Below are 17,067 nucleotides of genomic sequence, written 5' to 3'. Positions count from 1 at the left end.
AGTTACAATATTCTTTACCTTAAAAAAAATCAGAACCATGTACGAGTAATAGGAATGGTTAAAAAATGATTTTTCATCTCTTTTCTCTGATCCTACCCACCTGAATTTTTAATTATGCAGTTCAAATCATAACAATAAACACTCAAATACTCACTAAATACTTCTAAATATTTGAGAGTTGGTAGAAAGTTTGAAATTTCAGTAACCGTTTGCATACCATGTTCACTTGCATTCTATTTGAAAGAACAATTTTGGTACCATTACAGATATGAGAAATGGAATAAAGCAAGAGCGACTGAAAATCAAGCTTGTCATCAGAAAAATTATAATACACAACATAAACATTTTCAATCCTGTGATTTCACCAGTAACGCTACACTCAAAAGACAACCTAAACCAGCAACTGAAGGAAAACGCACATTAAAAAAAAAAAAAATCACAATCAAGCAGTATAGTTCATATGTAATTGATATGTAGTCTGGTAATTTTCCTTCCACTTCTACAGCTATCAAATCCTCATTTTTAAAGTCTTGTGATGGAAAGGGAGTACAACGAACTACCTGGGTGACAGAAATTTCCTATATCTTGTTTTGGAGGTGGTTACACACAGTATATACAATTGTTAAAACTCACCAAACTGAACCCTTAAGATGTGGGTACATTTTTATATGTAGATTACACCTCAATAAAAGCAATCACCTTTTTAAAAAACAGTTTTGTGAGACTATTTTAAGAAGCGAAAACTGCAACATTTTTGCCTCATTTGCCAGGTAAGTTGGTAAACAAACCCAAAAAACCAAACCCATTGCCACCAAGTCGATTCCGACTCACAGCGCCCCTACAGGACAGAGAAGAACTGCCATCTAGGGTTTCCAAGATGAATCTTTACAGAAACAGACTGCCATATCTTTCTCCTGAGGAGTAGCTGGTGGGTTCAAGCCATCAACCTTTTGGTTAGCAGCCAAGCACTTAACCACTGCACCACCAGGCTCTATAGTTGGTAAGCAGCTATAATTTATACACCTGTATTAACTAATCTCATTCTACCTTGGGGAAGCTCTTACAATTATTAAACTATTCTATAACTAAATTATAAGTTTGTTGTTGTTAGGTGCCATTGAGTCAATTTCGACTCATAGCAACCCCAAGTGACAGAGAAGAACTACTCCATAGAGTTTTCTTGACTATAATCTTTATGGGAGCAGACTGCCAGATCTTTTCTCCTGCAGAGCCACTGGGTGGGTTCAAACCGCCAACCCTTCGGCTAGCAGCCAAACACTTAACCATTGCACCACCAGTACCACCTAAATAATAAGTTTACACAAAGCATTTACAATGGATCTTACAGAAATAGGTGTCCATTTCCTCCTTTCACTCAAATCCATTTCATCAGTCATCTGTGCTTCCATTTTTCATGGAAAAACTTGGGATTGGTGTGTCATAAAAAGAAAACACTCTCAAATGTCACAAAATGACCCTTTCAATTATAAAACCAAATGTGTTCAATTCCACTTGAAAAATATTTACTCTGCAAATACTATATATAAGGCACTGTGCTAGAGGCAAGTCCCTGCATTTGAGGTCATTACTTATGATTGCAAAGGGCAGGCAAAGGAGTTAAGATAAGTACGCAAACAATGATCTAACAAGGGAAATAGTTTAAGTTTGCTACAGAAAGCATGAACCAAGTCTGGTGCAGGAGAGGTGCATATGCAGCTGGCATCCGGAGAGGCTACTTGGAGGAAATCACATTTGAAATGGACAGAATTTTAACAAGCAAAAACTGGAGGAATAGGAAGGAAACATTAAAGTTTTGATCAGCATCAACTAAAAAAGGCTCTTACACTCAAAACTTGCATATTCTTTTGTCAGAGAGAATTAATGGGCAAATACAGATTGTAAGCTCTGATACATTTATGAATCAGGCCTTCTATACATTAGCCTACTTTGAGGAAAGATTAGATACATCCTTGAAAAACTCTCCTGAATTACTGACAGAACCAGTGCTAACTATGGAATAATTAATATACATTAGATGTGCAAAATAATAAAAGAGAGTGGTGGTGGAGATAAAACTCCTCTAAAAAATGATAACCCTAAACTCAAGCAAGGGGAAATGGCTTATTTTGTTTAGAGTTATAACTAGCTTCACTAAATAGATGCATTCTCTAAAATGAAGCATTTAAAATGCACTTCCTCTTTTAAGAATTGTTATTGAGTATCCTTTTGTAAATTCAAAAATAAGTCAGTTTCTGTATCTTCATATCCCTTATGAGTGTTTCAATAATTTTCTATATAAATGAACTTGACAAATATATACAGTTGAGATTAACCAAAATCTTAGCCAAGGCTAGTTTTATGGGATGTTTCCTTATCAAAATGCACCAAGAGATTGTACTTCATTTCTGAAGAAATTAAAACGGTAGAATCACTAAACAGCAATACCAGAGGAACAAAAAGGAATTCAGATGAAATTGATGCTGACATCATAGCCAAATCCTAAGAGTTTAAGGGTTGTGTTAACATCCATAAACTTTATGAGTATTTTGTTCCTCTGGAGAAAGACAGCAAATGTTCACAATGTATGACATGAAATCAAATAAGCATAGTATATATAGGCATGCAATACAGTACTACAAAATAAATAACTTGCCATCGCTATAACTAAAAGCACCAAACATCGGGTATAAATTTATGTAAGTTGCTAGTTATTTGTTTCTAATCCCATTATTTGTCTCTAATTATAGGCACAGCTTATGATCAATATGGAAACTAAAAAATGATAGGGTAAATAAAATCATTACCCTCACACCTACAATCTAGAGGCAAGCAATGTTAAGTACCTATTTTCTACTCATATGTATCTTTTAAATTGTTGAAATCATACTGTCCATACAGTTGTAAATCCTTTCAAAAAGAGCTATTGAAAACTCTAATTAAACATATTTGTTGTTATTGTTATTGTGGTCAAGTCGATTCCAACACATGGCTACCCCATGTGTACAGAGGAGAACTGTTCTCTAGGGTTTTCAAGGCTGTAACCTTTTGGAAGCAGATCACCAGGCCTGACTTACAGGACACCTCTGGGTGGGTCTGAACTGTTAACCTTTCAGTTAGTGGTCCCGCACTTAACCATCTGCACCAGCCAGGGACTCCTACGACTAAACAATATCTTTACATGATGACAAAACAATTTACTTGTCCTTTTCCCTATTATTAGATTTATTTCCAATTACTCTATATTTTTTACGTGTCAGTAAGTTTCACATTTTTAGACGTGGAATCCTTACATCAAGAGAAAGCTCTGAGGAAGCCTCATATAAGGCGAGCTGACCTGGTTGGAAGTAGTTATGAAGGATTCAATCCACCCATCCCCAACAGTGTTTCATGGAACACATTCTAAAAATGACTACAGTCATGCATCGCTTAATATCCACAATACGTTCTGTTGAAATATGATGTTATGTGATTTGGACGTCTACAAACGCCATATTACATCCAGGCAGTCCCCAGATTATGGACGAGTTCTGTTTCTAAATCTGTCTTTAAGTCAAATTTGTATGTAAGTCAGAACAGTTAAGTACGATTCATATCTAATGTCAGTTACTTAAATGTTTGTCTTAGTATACAGTATATAGTGTACCTTCTATGCATTAAAAAAAATTAAAGAAACACTTCCAGATACATGGAAACATCTTTAACATAATAATACAGTAATAACAGTAATGTTTTGATGTGCATGGCAAAGTAGCGCCATTTGTTATTATGAACCATTGCACGAACCTCGAACTTTTAACATAACAGGTTTTACGGCGGTTGGTTTGTAACTACAGGTGGTACATTAAGTCAGATGCTCGTAACTCAGCCACTATAGAAAGTACAGTACAGTACATACATAAGCCAGTAACTTGTAACATGGGCATTTATTATGATTATCAAGACATATGTATTACAGGTGCCATTATATGTCTGGCAGCACAATCGCTTTGTATACAAGAGACACGAGATACACGTGTTGCATGCAGAAAGCTATTGGGTTCGCTACATCCAGTTATGTCTGCTACAGCCTGTTCTCTGATTGGGATTTCTGAGCTCTATTATAACTTTATTGGACCATGGACTTATATGCGGTCAGACATTGCCCTACAGATGTTACACAGAGCATGACTCTATGATAACTAATTCTGTGATAAACATCTTTGTGCATAAAGCTTTTCCGAATATTTCATTCTTTCCTCAGGACAGAGTCCCAAAACAGATATGATTGAGTTAAAAGAAATGAACATTTTTAAGGCCATTCATACTTGGCAATCTGGTTTCAACGATGATAAGCAAAAACTGTCAGAGCTACTGACTCAATTTCTAGAATACTTACCTGTTCATAGCCCTTCACAGAGTATGAAGGTTATGATATAATAGGTATAATTCAAGACATTCATTGAACATTTGACCAGGCATTAAAAGAATATAGAAATGAGTGAGATCCAATAGGCCAAGAGCTTATAGCCTCTCCCACGTCATCTTCAGAAGCAATTAAACACTAATGCTCTAGAGACATCAAACTTCATATATTATGGAAGGAGTCTTTTTCATAAAATAATGATCAAAATAAATATTACCTCTGAGCTATCTGGAAGACAAAAAATATTCCTATATGTTTTCTATGAAAATGTCAAAGTGGCTGCACTTTGATAGAGAAACAAGGCAGTGATTTCATACCCTTTTTAAGAAACATTACTTTGTAAGCAATCTCTCATGTGCACCAGTGTCAGTGAAAAAAAAAGCAAGATACAAATCATGACCTATGGATACTTCCTAATATAGGTATTACCTATGACCCCAATGGTGACTATTTAGGTAAACAGCCACAATTGGACTGGGGGGAGGTGCATCAGAATTACTTGCGGAGCCTTTTGTTACAACTACAGATTGCAGGAGTTGAGGCAGGTTCCACCCCGGTCCTAGTGAATCAATCTCCAGATTACAGTGCCTCAAACATACATACTGCAACAAAAGTGATTCTTACATTCAGATTAAGAAGCACTGGGTTAAAGAAATGTTATTTTTAAAAACAGTATTCCATTAAATTCAATAATAATTGCTGAAATATTTAGTCACTCAAGTATGTGAACTTGGCTGCTTGCCTATTAAGTAGAACGTCTCTCTGAAAAGCCACAAGTGCTTTGCAAGTGTCTGAGCAACAAAAAAATCAAATTACATTCAGGAATCCCCAGATGGAGTCCTGCCTGCTGTGGTGGTTTGTTTTCCCTCGTTTAGGGAACGAGTAAGTGACTTGTGTTACAGAGAGTTAAATCTTGCAGCAGTGAAGAAACAGGATTGAAATAAAAGATCCTAGAGGCAAAAAGACCAGCTAAGCAGCTACAGCAAAAGTTCAAGTGGTAGAAGAACCTAAACTTCATGACAGAAATGTTGGGTTTAGAATACTGTTAGAGTTTAAATACGGACATGCTTCATGAGTGGTTAGAAACTTGGATCTGAGGTCCAAATGAGATGGTGCAATGCCTCCACTTGCCCTGAGTGAACAGGAATCATGAGGACAGGAAGACGTATGAAACTCTACCCTGGTCAAATATGAAATGATAAAGTAGGCAAAGACAGATCCTTAGGGAATGCCTATGCTTGGGGAAATGTGAGAAAATATGAATGAGTAAAAAAGACTGTAGCAGAAATGTGTCTTCAGAACAGGGATTTTTTTGTCTGCTTTATTCATTACCATATCCCCAGTACCTAGATTAGTGCCTGACCCATAAGAGGTGCTTAACAAACATCTGTTCAAATTAACAGTCAAAGAGGCAGCAAACCAAGAACACTAAGAAATGGCAAAGGAAGAGCTTCAAGAAAGGAGAAGTCAATCGTGTCAAATATTGCAGAGGTTAGTAGAACAAGAACTGGGAAAGGGCCTTTGGATATGGATGTGTGGATTTGATCAATGGGAATCTCTGTGAGAAGAGCTTCAGTGGAATGGTAAGGGAAGAAGCTGACAACAAAGATGTAAGAAGAAAATACAGGATGAAAAAGCAGAGATTTCATATATAGATACTGCCTCCAAGGCATCTGGCAAAAAAGAGGAAGAATGAGGTGGGACAGGAACTTAGGGAAAACCAAGTTAAAGGAGGATTTTAGTATGTTTGCAAGCTTAGAGACAAGAGCAAGTAGAAAACTGCTGAAAGCACAAAAGGAAACAAAAGACACAAATGGTTGATGGTGATAAATCCAAGTATGAGAGAAAAAAGGAGAAGGAATCAAGGGCATCTATAGAAAGGTTAAACCTTGATAAGTAAAATGAGGCAATTCTGATATATCTCAAATTGTAAATATATAATTAGCATTCTGATATACAAAACAATCTCTTGTAATTTGCTTAGCATTATCTCAAACTAATTTCCTGAAGGAACTAAATTCAGTCACTGAGTTAGTAAGAAAAGAACTATCAGATCCTAAGTTTAACCAACCACAAAAACAAAATCCTTTCAAAGGCCAGGAACATTTCAAGCTCACAGTTAAAACATATGCCAAATACTGCTACACAAATTACCTGAAATCAGTTGGGCTAACTTATCTGTCTAGATCCCACAATGTTCACATTCAAGACATTTATCAGCAGCTCCCCTTTGCCTATTATCCCTGACTTTATTACTATGTTATCTAGAAGGCTGCCAATATCCCACGTATTTGAATCAACATGAGAACATAACAAAGCCAAAAAGCTATGTTCTTACTCAAACCTGAAAAGCAGCCTGAAGTTGCCCCCTATTTAGTATCAAACCACGTGGTCTGCAATTGAAGGCCTCTGTTCAAGGCTAATGTAATTTATTGGAATCTAGGAAAGCCACTGCAAAGTCACATTCACAACATTTTCAAATTTCCAAGTTACCTGTTTCACCTGCCATCCCTGCCCTATCCTTTGAAATACCAGTAGTACTGTCAGTTGGAAAGAGAAATAGAAGAATCAGAAAAGAAATAAGGAAACCCTGCTTTTTTGTCTCCCTTCTAAAGGTTTCAGAGTTAACCCACTAATAATGTTAACAAGCTCTGCATCATCAATTAGTGCACACTTTAAAACTGAGGCAGTTTTTGAAACACATCATCAACAGCCTTGTCTTGACTGGCATTTCACTTTAGTGGCTTCTTTTTTGTTTTGTTTTTTACTATGTTCACAAAAAAAAAAGGCACAACAATAAAAAAAACTTGAAGATCTACTTCCAAAGAACCAATGCATATAATTTTATATAAAGCAGAAAGCTGTTATTCAGTCTCCCGATATAACTTTAATTACAGTCATGAGAGGCTAACACTCACAAATGAGCTCCAGAGCCTCTTACCCAGCCATGTTTTTACTTCTCTGAATAGCTGCGCTTTGGATTTACTCACACATCAGTTCCAAGTCAAAGGTCTGATCTTCTTTATCAACTCTGTTCTAGACAAGCTGATTTCCCCAGCATACTGAATCTAATCTTGCACACAGTCCCTTCACGCCAGCCATTCATTCTTCCAAGGTAGGATGTAGTCTACGCCCACCAAAAAGCAAACAAACTCACTGCCATGGATCTGATTCTGACTCATGGCGACCCCATGTGTTACAAAGTAGAACTGCACTCCATAGGGTTTGCTTGGCTATAATCTTTATAAGCAGATCGCCAGGTCTTTCCCCCTTGGGGCCACTGGTTGGGTTCCAACCTCCAACCTTTCAGTTAGCAGCTGAGTTCAAAACGTCTGCACCACCCAGGGACCTTCTACTTCCCCACCAATGCCCATCTAAGTGTAATACTCTACAAGGCTAATTGAAATTCCACTTCCTCCAGAAAGTATTTCTTCATGCCTTCTGGATTTGATCTGCTCAGCCTCACCTTTCCACTTCCCTCTAGTAAGAAAAGTCAGCCATGCATTCATCACATGCCATTTCACCACTTTATCATGTACTTGCATACATCTGGGCCTTCACTTTAGCAATTTTTTTTTTTAACACCCATTCTTCCCTTCTCTGTTCCCAACTCCTTGCCAGCCTTGCAAACCCATTCTCACATTTCAGTTAACCAAAATATTACCTACTCTGTGAACTACCCAAAATAATCATATCTTCCACATATTTCTATAGCAGTTGGTTTCCATAATACTTTGTGGCCTAGATGTGTGTTTGTTGTCATTGCTGTTATTGTTGTTTAATTGTCCATGTGTGCTTGAAAAGAAAATGTTGAATAAGGGTTCTATATATGTTCAACAGATTCAACTTGTTCACTTTTATTGTTCTAATCTATACTCTAATTATCTCCTTAATAATTTCTGAATCTCCCATTATGACTGCAGATTTGTCCATTTCTCCTTAAATTCTGGCAATTTTTCCTTTATACTCTGTGAGTATATTATGTTAAATGCACAGAGATTAAGGACTGCCAAATTTTGCTGGACAATAAATTATTATTTTTATCATTAAGTAGTGATATTCTTTATCACTGCTGCAACTGCAACAGCGAAAAGAGGAAGACCCTCAATGAGATGGACTGATACAGTGGCTGCAATAATGGGCTCAAGCATAACAACAATCATGAAGATGGTGCCGGACCAGGCACTGTTTCGTTCTGTTGTACACAGGGTTGCTATGAGTTAGAACAGACTCAACGGCACCTAACAACAACAATTCTTTACCACTAAATAGAATTATGATTTAAAGATTATTTTATATGATATTAATTTTATAATACTAACCAGCTTTTTTGGTTAGTATTTTCCTCTTACATTATTTTCTATTCCTTTACTTTCAACCTTTCAATGTCATTACATTTTAGAATTATAAACAAAGTATTCTGGAATTTTTTTAATCCAATCTAAGAATTTTTGTCGTTTTAAGTGGCAAGTTTAGTTCATTTCCATTTGTTGGGAATACTGATATACTTGCACTCATGCCTACCACCTTATTTAGTGATATCTATTTGTCAAGATTTTCCTCTACTTCATTTTTCTCCTTTGCTGCCGTTTATCAGAAAGATTGAGTTTTCCTCAACAATGGTGGAGTGAAAGTGGTCCACCCCAAGTTCAGGCAAGAAGGGGGTGCACTCTCTGTAGCCAATTTAAAAACAATAGTGAAATCAACTAAAGATCAGTCTGCTTTTTATTACCACCATGTGCTGGCAATTCTAAATAATGTCATTGATACTCTTCCCTGAAAAAAGCCTTTTGATGTTTTTTACAATGTTAGTACATTTTTATTATTTATTTTTTAATACACATTGTATTCTACACAAAGTTAATTTTGAGAACTTCCACTTATACCGTCTTCACCCCACACACACACACACACACACACACACACACACACACACACACACACACACACACACACACACACTCAGCTGCATACATGTCTCCACATAACATTTTTAAAGGTTGGAATCATTCAAGTTTTGAGCATAGTTTCTATTGTCAACCCCTGTCATACTATATCCTCCTGCATTTAAACAGTAGATTTGTAGATTTGAAATAAACAATGGTTATAAAAACAATGAAACAAAACTTGAGTAACTTCAAACCTGTCATTCAATTAATTCCAGGAGAAACAACAAAAGATGCTGGATTAGGTTGCCAGAAGAATCCAAAAGGGCAACATTTGAATGCCTCAAATGTTTTCACCAAAAACTGGACACCAGTTCTACAGCAATGGATCATTTAATGACTTGCATAATTTAATGATTTTCTCTGATTTTTACATGAGAAAACTTTAGAAGTTTTTATCAAATATAATAGAAAGTAATGAATTTCCTGGTGAAGAGATTTTAGTGAAAATATTTTGACTCAGAAATACTTAAAAGCCAAAGAATTGATCTCAAAGGAAAAAAGGTAGAGTCAACATTGCAATTTCTTTAATTTATTGTGAAATAAGATTTTTCATGAAACTGTCAAATTTATCATATGTCTGACTTTGCCTAATTATAATTTTAAACTATAATTATAAATACACACACGTGCATGTGCACATACTTGTGTATCTGTTATTTCATGTGAAAAAAAAATTTTCAAAATAAATTTAAAACCTTTTCTTGGCTCAATTATGAAACAACATATATATACATATATTTAAAACCCGTTGCTATCGAGTCAATTCCAACTCATAGTGACCTTACAGAACAGAGTAGACTGCCCCATAGGGTTTCCAAGGAGCAGCTGGTAGATTCAAACTGCAGACCTTTTGGTTAGCAGCTGAGCTCTTAACCACTGCACCACCAGGGCTCCAAATCCACTGCCATTGTGTCGATTCCAACTCATAGCGACCCTACAGGACAGAGTAGAACTGTCTCAGAGGGTTTCAAAGGAGTAACTGGTGGATTCGAACTGCTAACCTTTTGGTTAGCAGCTGAGTTCTTAACCACTGTACCACCAGGGCTCATATACATACCTATATAGTTGATTCAGAAAAACAACCTTCAAATTTATTTTGAAAAAATGGCACCAACCACTAATGCCAAAGATGAAGAAATTGAAGATTTTCATTAACTTCTACAGTCTGAAATTGATCAAACATGCAGTCAGAATGCACCGATAATTACTAGTGATCGGAATGCAAAAGTTGGAAACAAAGAAGGATTGGTAGTTGGAAAAATTTGGCCTTGGTGATAGAAATGATGCCAGAGATCACATGATAGAATTTTGCAAGATCAACAACTTATTTATTGCAAATATCTTTTTCAACAACATAAACAGAGACTATACACATGGACATCACAGGATGGATACACAGGAATCAAATCAACTATGTCTGTGGAAAGAGGCAATGGAGAAGCTCACTATCATCAGTCAGAACAAGGCCAGGGGTCAGCTGCAAAATAGACCATCAATTGCTCATGCTCACATGCAAGGTCAAGTTGAAGCTGAAGAAAATTAGAAGTCCAAGAGAGCCAAAATATGACCTTGAATATACCCCACCTGAATTTAGAGACCATCCGAAGAATACATTTGACACACTGAACACTAATGACCGAAGACCAGATGAGTTTCGGAGTGACATCAAGGACATCACGCATGAAGAGAGTAAAAGGTCATTAGAAAGACAAAAAAGAAAGAAAAGACCAAAATGGATGTCAGAAGAGACTCTGAAACTTGCTCTTGAACATAGAGCAGCTAAAGGGAATGGCAGAAATGATGAAGAAAAGAAGTTGAACAGAAGATTTTAAAGGGCAGCTCGAGAAGACAAAGTAAAGCATTATGATGAAGAGTGCAGAGACCTGGAGTTAGAAAATCAAAAGGGAAGAACATGCTTGGCAATTTCTCAAGCTGAAAGAACTCAAGAAAAAAAAATGCTAGGCTTAAGTTGCAATTTTGAAGGATTCTATGGGCAAAAAATTGAACAACACAGGAAGCATCAGAAGAAGATGGAAGGAATACACGGTCACTGTACCAAAAAGAATTGGTCAATGTTCAACCATTTCAAGAGGCAGCATATGATCAAGAACCCATGGTACTGAACAACGAAGTCCAAGCTGCACTGAAGGCACTGGCAAAAAACAAGCCTCCACAAACTGACAGAATACCCACTGAGATGTTCCAACAAACAGATGCAATGCTGGAGGTGATCACTCGCCTATGCCAAGAAATTTGGAAGACAGCTACCTGGCCAATCAACTGGAAGAGATCCATATTTGTGCCCATTCCAAAGAAAGGTGATCCAACAGAATGCAGAAATTATCAAACAATATCATTAATATCACACTCAAGTAAAATTTTGCTGAAGATCATTCAAAAGTGGTTGCAGCAGTACACCGACAGGGAACTGCCATAAATTTAAGCCATATTCAGAAGATGACACGCAACAAGGAATATCATTACTAATGTCAGCTGGATCTTGGCTGAAAGCAGAGAATACCAGAAAGATGTTTACCCGTGTTTTATTGACTGTGCAAAAGCATTCAACTGTGCAGATCACAACAAATTATAGGTAACATTGCAAAGAATGGGAATTCTAGAACACTTAATTGTGCTCATGAGGAACCTGTACATAGACCAAGAGGCAGTCGCTGGAACACAACATAGGGATACTGCGTGGTTTAAAATCGGGAAAGCTGTGTGCCATGGTTGTATCCTTTCACCATACTTATTTACTTTGTATGCTGAGCAAATAATCCGAGAAGCTGGACTATATGATGAACGGGGCATCAAGATTTGAGGAAGATTCATTAACAACCCGCATTGTGCAGATGACACAACTTTGCTTGCTGAAAGTGAAGAGGACATGAAGCACTTACTGATGAAGATCAAAGACTACAGCCTTCAGTATGGATTACACCTCAACATAAAGAAAACAAAAATTGTCACAACTAGACCACTAAGCAACATCAGGATAAACGCAAAAAATATTGAAGTTTCAAGGATTTCATTTTACTTAGATCCATAATCAATGCCCATGCAAGCACAGTCAAGAAATCAAACAATGTACTGTGTTGGGCAAATCTGCTGCAAGAGACCTCTTTAAAGTGTTCAAAAGCAAAGATGTCACCTTGAAGAGTAAGGTGCGCCTGACCCAAGCCATGGTGTTTTCAATCACCTCATACGCATGCGAAAGCTGGACAACGAATGTGGAAGACCAAAGAAGAACTGATGCCTTTGAATTACGGTGTTGGTGAAGAATACTGAATATACCATGAACTGCCAGAAGAATGAACAAATCTGTCTTCAAAGAAGTACAGACAGAATGCTCCTTAGAAGCAAGCGTGGCGAGACTTCATCTCACGTACTTTGGACATGTTATCAGGAGGGACCAGTCCCTGAAGAAGGACATTATGCTTGGTAAAGTAGAGGGTCAGAAAAAGAGAGGAAGACCTCAATGAAATGGATTGACACAGTGGCTGCAACAAAGGGCTCAAGCATAGCAACAATTGTAAGGATGGCACAAGACTGGGCAGTGTTTTGTTGTGTTTTACATAGGGTCACTGTGAGTCAGAACCGACTTGATGGCACCTAACAACAACAATGAAACGAGATAGACTGACAACTTTGATATACTGTATTCTAAACATAAATATATTCACTTTGACAAAGTCATTAATAGATTTTCAAAAGCTGTCTATTTTCTGACCATTATTAGTATTCATTTAATTTCTATTTATTAGTGAAAATAATTTGTCACTACAAATAGAGGAGAGCAGTATTAAAATGTGATTCACTCCAGGTATCAAATACACAAAGTACATTATTACTTTTCTTTATTTTGGTTTTTTTTTCCATTTACTCTTTTAGAGATTATAAATTTTATTTCTATTTTTGAGCAGTTACTCTTAAAATTTTAACTTGCATACGTGACTTAAACTACTCTAAAGTTAAATATATTGCTAGCCTCCTGCCAAATAAGACAATGACCTCAAAACGAATGAACTCTTGATACCTCTCTCCCATCTTCCATATTTGTTAAAAATTTTAGACACACTTTGTTTTTAAATCCCCCAAAAATTATTCATCATCATTACTTTTTATACTCAATGTTTATGTATATTTAATAAAATGTTTACTAATTTCTTTAATGAATTGTTTCCTGCATTCCATTTATTACTTTTGTGTTCCATTTCCTTCTTCCTGAAGTATATCCTTTACAGTTCTTTCAGAAAGGGCTATTAGTAGTAAACTCACTTGGATTATTATTTATTTATTTATTTATTTTTAATTTGCTCTCACTCATGAATGATACCTTAGCAGGGAACTGATCTCTACGCTGCTTTAAAGATACTACTCCAATGAGTTCTGGCATTACTAATGAAATACTTACTTCTTCCTCTTCTGAGTCATCATCATCATCATCATCTTCCACTTCTTCGTGACGTGGTCGAGGCAATGAACCAAGGATACCTTCCTCCATAAGATTATCTGGTTCTTTAGTCATTTCGAGGGGTAAGGGAGGGCCAATTAACTCATCATCAGAAGAATCAGAACTCTCCTCACTTTCGCGGCTGCTTGTATCCCTGAAAACACAGAAACAGAAACTCTTTGCCTCTGTTGCAAAGAACAAACTCTGGAGATAGTACTGATTTCTCAGGAAACCCTGCCTCTTCTTTGAACAACTAGATTTTTTAAATATGCATTTGAATTTACAACTCAAATGTTAAAAGTATAACTCAAATATTATTCTAGCTTAAAAAACCAAAAAATAAAATCTTTTATTTAATTATCTTACCAAAATATTAAGTCAAAGGTAAAGGGCTACAACAATTATACAAGGCCCACTAGACCATCATCACTCATAAAAAGCCAGCAGAAAGCTGGAATACGAAAGAAAAACTACAAAATACTACATCCATAAGAATGAAGACCACTGAGATAACCAGTACCTCTATTAACTATATTTGAGTCCAATCACTATTTGCCACAGGAGCAAATAAAGCCAGTCATGGGAGGAAGATACTATTACCCCTAAAATATTTCAGTATATTTTCTGAAATATAAATATTTCTTAGTGCTAATTCAAGTTTGCTGAGTTGCTAAAACGTTAAATGCAACATTCCTGAATTCTAAAAATACCTTACTCTAGGGTGTATCATAGTGATTCTCAACTATTTTTCATCCAACACACCTAAGGACTATTACACACTCCCGGTAAGGTGCTTATCAAATACCCCTAGGCACTGTGAAAGCCACCACCATCCAACATCTCCCACCCCCACCCCACCCCAAAAGGTTGAGAATTGCATTCCTAATTGCATCAATTAACCTATCAAATACTTTATAGGATTCAAATATCACTGCCTTTAATGAAGTATTTCCAGTATATAAGCCCCATAAAAGCAGAAATTTCTGTTTTGTTCACTGCTGCATCCCTAGCACCTAAACTATGCCTGAAATGGTGCAGGCACTCAATATGTTGAAGGAAAAAATGGGATTTTCCTTCTTGTTTTCATTTAGGCTAAACACTGAAAGGAATATATTCCCACATATATATCATCCTTATACAAAGATGGGAGCTAGCACACCACCATAAAGATTTGTGTCTGTCTTTGCAACGACTTAGCTCACTGCACTCCAGTCCCACAGGCCTTCTTTCCAATTGAACAAGCCAAGCTTGGTTCAACAAGAGGGCCTGTTCATTTACAGTTCTCTTTGCTGGACCACTCTTCCCAGAGATCATTACACAGCTTTCTTTTCATCATTCTGATCTGCTCAAATATTATCTCCTCAAAGACGCCTTCAGGGACAGCCCTTTCTAAATCTTCACACTCAGTTCCTCACCATTATCCTAATTACATTACTTTGTTTTATCTTTATTACATAGATCACTCAGTTAAATTACCTTCTTTGATGGGTTTAGTTGTTTATAATATGTTATCCACCCCTCAAATACCCTCACTACAATGTAAGTTTAATGATCAAACAGATTTCATCTGAATTTCTAATTGCCTAAAACAGTACCTAACCAATAGCAGCTGCTCAAAAAATACTAGTTGAATGACTGAATAAACTTCTATTAAGCTATCTACACTCTCAAATTTTCTCCTTTGTGAGGAAGGGCAAATTTCTAGCTGCACTGGTTTAGAAGTCACAGGCTTACTTTTACGTAAAATTATTGAGACCATAGACAACTCAAAAGCAAAATGTTAATCCTTAGTGTCCATGCTTTAATTGATTTAACTAGTTCAGAAGCAAGCATTGAACTGAGAACTAAATGGATCCATGTTGGTTTCATGGCTGATTATCAAGGCCTAATACTCACATGAATCTGGACAAAATGCATCAGTTTCTAAGCAGCTTCTAATTCCATTTCTGGCTTTTTGCTTCTAATTTGCCACAAGTCAAAAAAAAAAAATACAGAATTTTTCACACATTTTCAATATTCTAAAAAACAAAGCCCATTGGAATTATGTCCAAAAATCTCCTTCATAGAAAACAGAATACATTCCATGTTTAAAGTATGCCTTGAATGGATGTAGTGGTGCCAAAACACAAACCAGAGTCTGAGAAACAATACGCAGTGGTTGAGAAAAGAGCTAAGAGTAAAGTCGTAAGTTTTTTCTCAGACAGCTGACTTGACCCGAGATTTTAGCTAATCATTAAATAAGGTGTATAACTATACAATTCCAATTTAAGAACTAAATTCATAAGCAATATTCACTATCTCTGGTATTAATTTCTTAAAAGGAAATGCAAATGCCTAAATGATTCCTACCTTACAAAATTTGGAGTACATCAATACTTCTATTGTACCCTGCAGCTATATTTCATAGGATAAATGACATATTTCTTCACGGCATTTGATTTTTGAATGGCAACTTACATCCACTTAATATTTCTTTAAAGTCAATAAAAATGGTAGTCTTAGGTGATTGTCTTTAAACCAAATTCAATAACATTGCAGCTATTTAAAAAAATTATTTGTATGTTTTGTGAATCAGACTCTCAACATCCCACAAAAGAAAAAATTAACCTGACAGTTATTTAAAATATATAGCACCGAAGGAAGTACAACCAAGAGAGCAGAATAGAAATTCTAGAAATGAATTCAAACTATTATAAGAATTCTTTCTATAACTATGCATTAAAAAACAATGAAGAAAATTATCAGATGGAACATCCATACAATAAAATAGAAAACTACCCTGGAATCATTACACAATGGAATGGAATCACCAAGATGGGCTAAAGAATCAAACCAAAAAAAAAGTAAGTAACTAGGATTCTGGTTAAACATAGCCTATTGAAAATATATATTTACATCACTTTCCACCTAACATCCTAATAAATTATGGTAAAGAGATTCTTTAAAAAGGCATAACTTGAATTCCACTTACAGTAATGGCCATGTAGATTTAAAAAAAAAAAAAAAAAAACCCTCCCATGGATAACAGTTATATATTTGGGACAAAATGTAATTCCAAAAGCAGGCACAAAATGAAAATCATGGAGAAACCCCAGGAGTATGGCCCCCGGACACCCTTTTAGCTCAGTGGTGAAATCACTCCCAAGGTTCACTGTTCAGCCAGGGATTGGACAGCCCCATAAAACAAAACAGGACTAATGAGGCACAGCAGTCCAGGGACAAGGACTAGAAGGCAGAAAGGGAAAGGAAAGCTGGTGATAGGG

The 17,067-nt window shown here is 36.3% G+C and overlaps 1 protein-coding gene across 1 annotated transcript in view; it reads right to left on the bottom strand.

Moving 5' to 3' along the window:
* WDR70 (WD repeat domain 70) overlaps positions 1-17,067 on the bottom strand; it is a 335,096-nt gene that overhangs the window by 305,499 nt on the left and 12,530 nt on the right. The window contains exon 5 of the mRNA XM_004387889.2: positions 13,766-13,958. Within this exon, the coding sequence (XP_004387946.1) occupies positions 13,766-13,958 (193 nt within the window). The remainder of the gene's footprint in view (positions 1-13,765; positions 13,959-17,067) is intronic.

The sequence above is a fragment of the Trichechus manatus genome, unplaced genomic scaffold (assembly GCF_000243295.1).
Source record: "Trichechus manatus latirostris isolate Lorelei unplaced genomic scaffold, TriManLat1.0 scaffold00197, whole genome shotgun sequence".
Lineage (NCBI taxonomy): Eukaryota > Metazoa > Chordata > Mammalia > Sirenia > Trichechidae > Trichechus > Trichechus manatus.
This window is presented reverse-complemented; position numbering and strand designations above follow the sequence as displayed.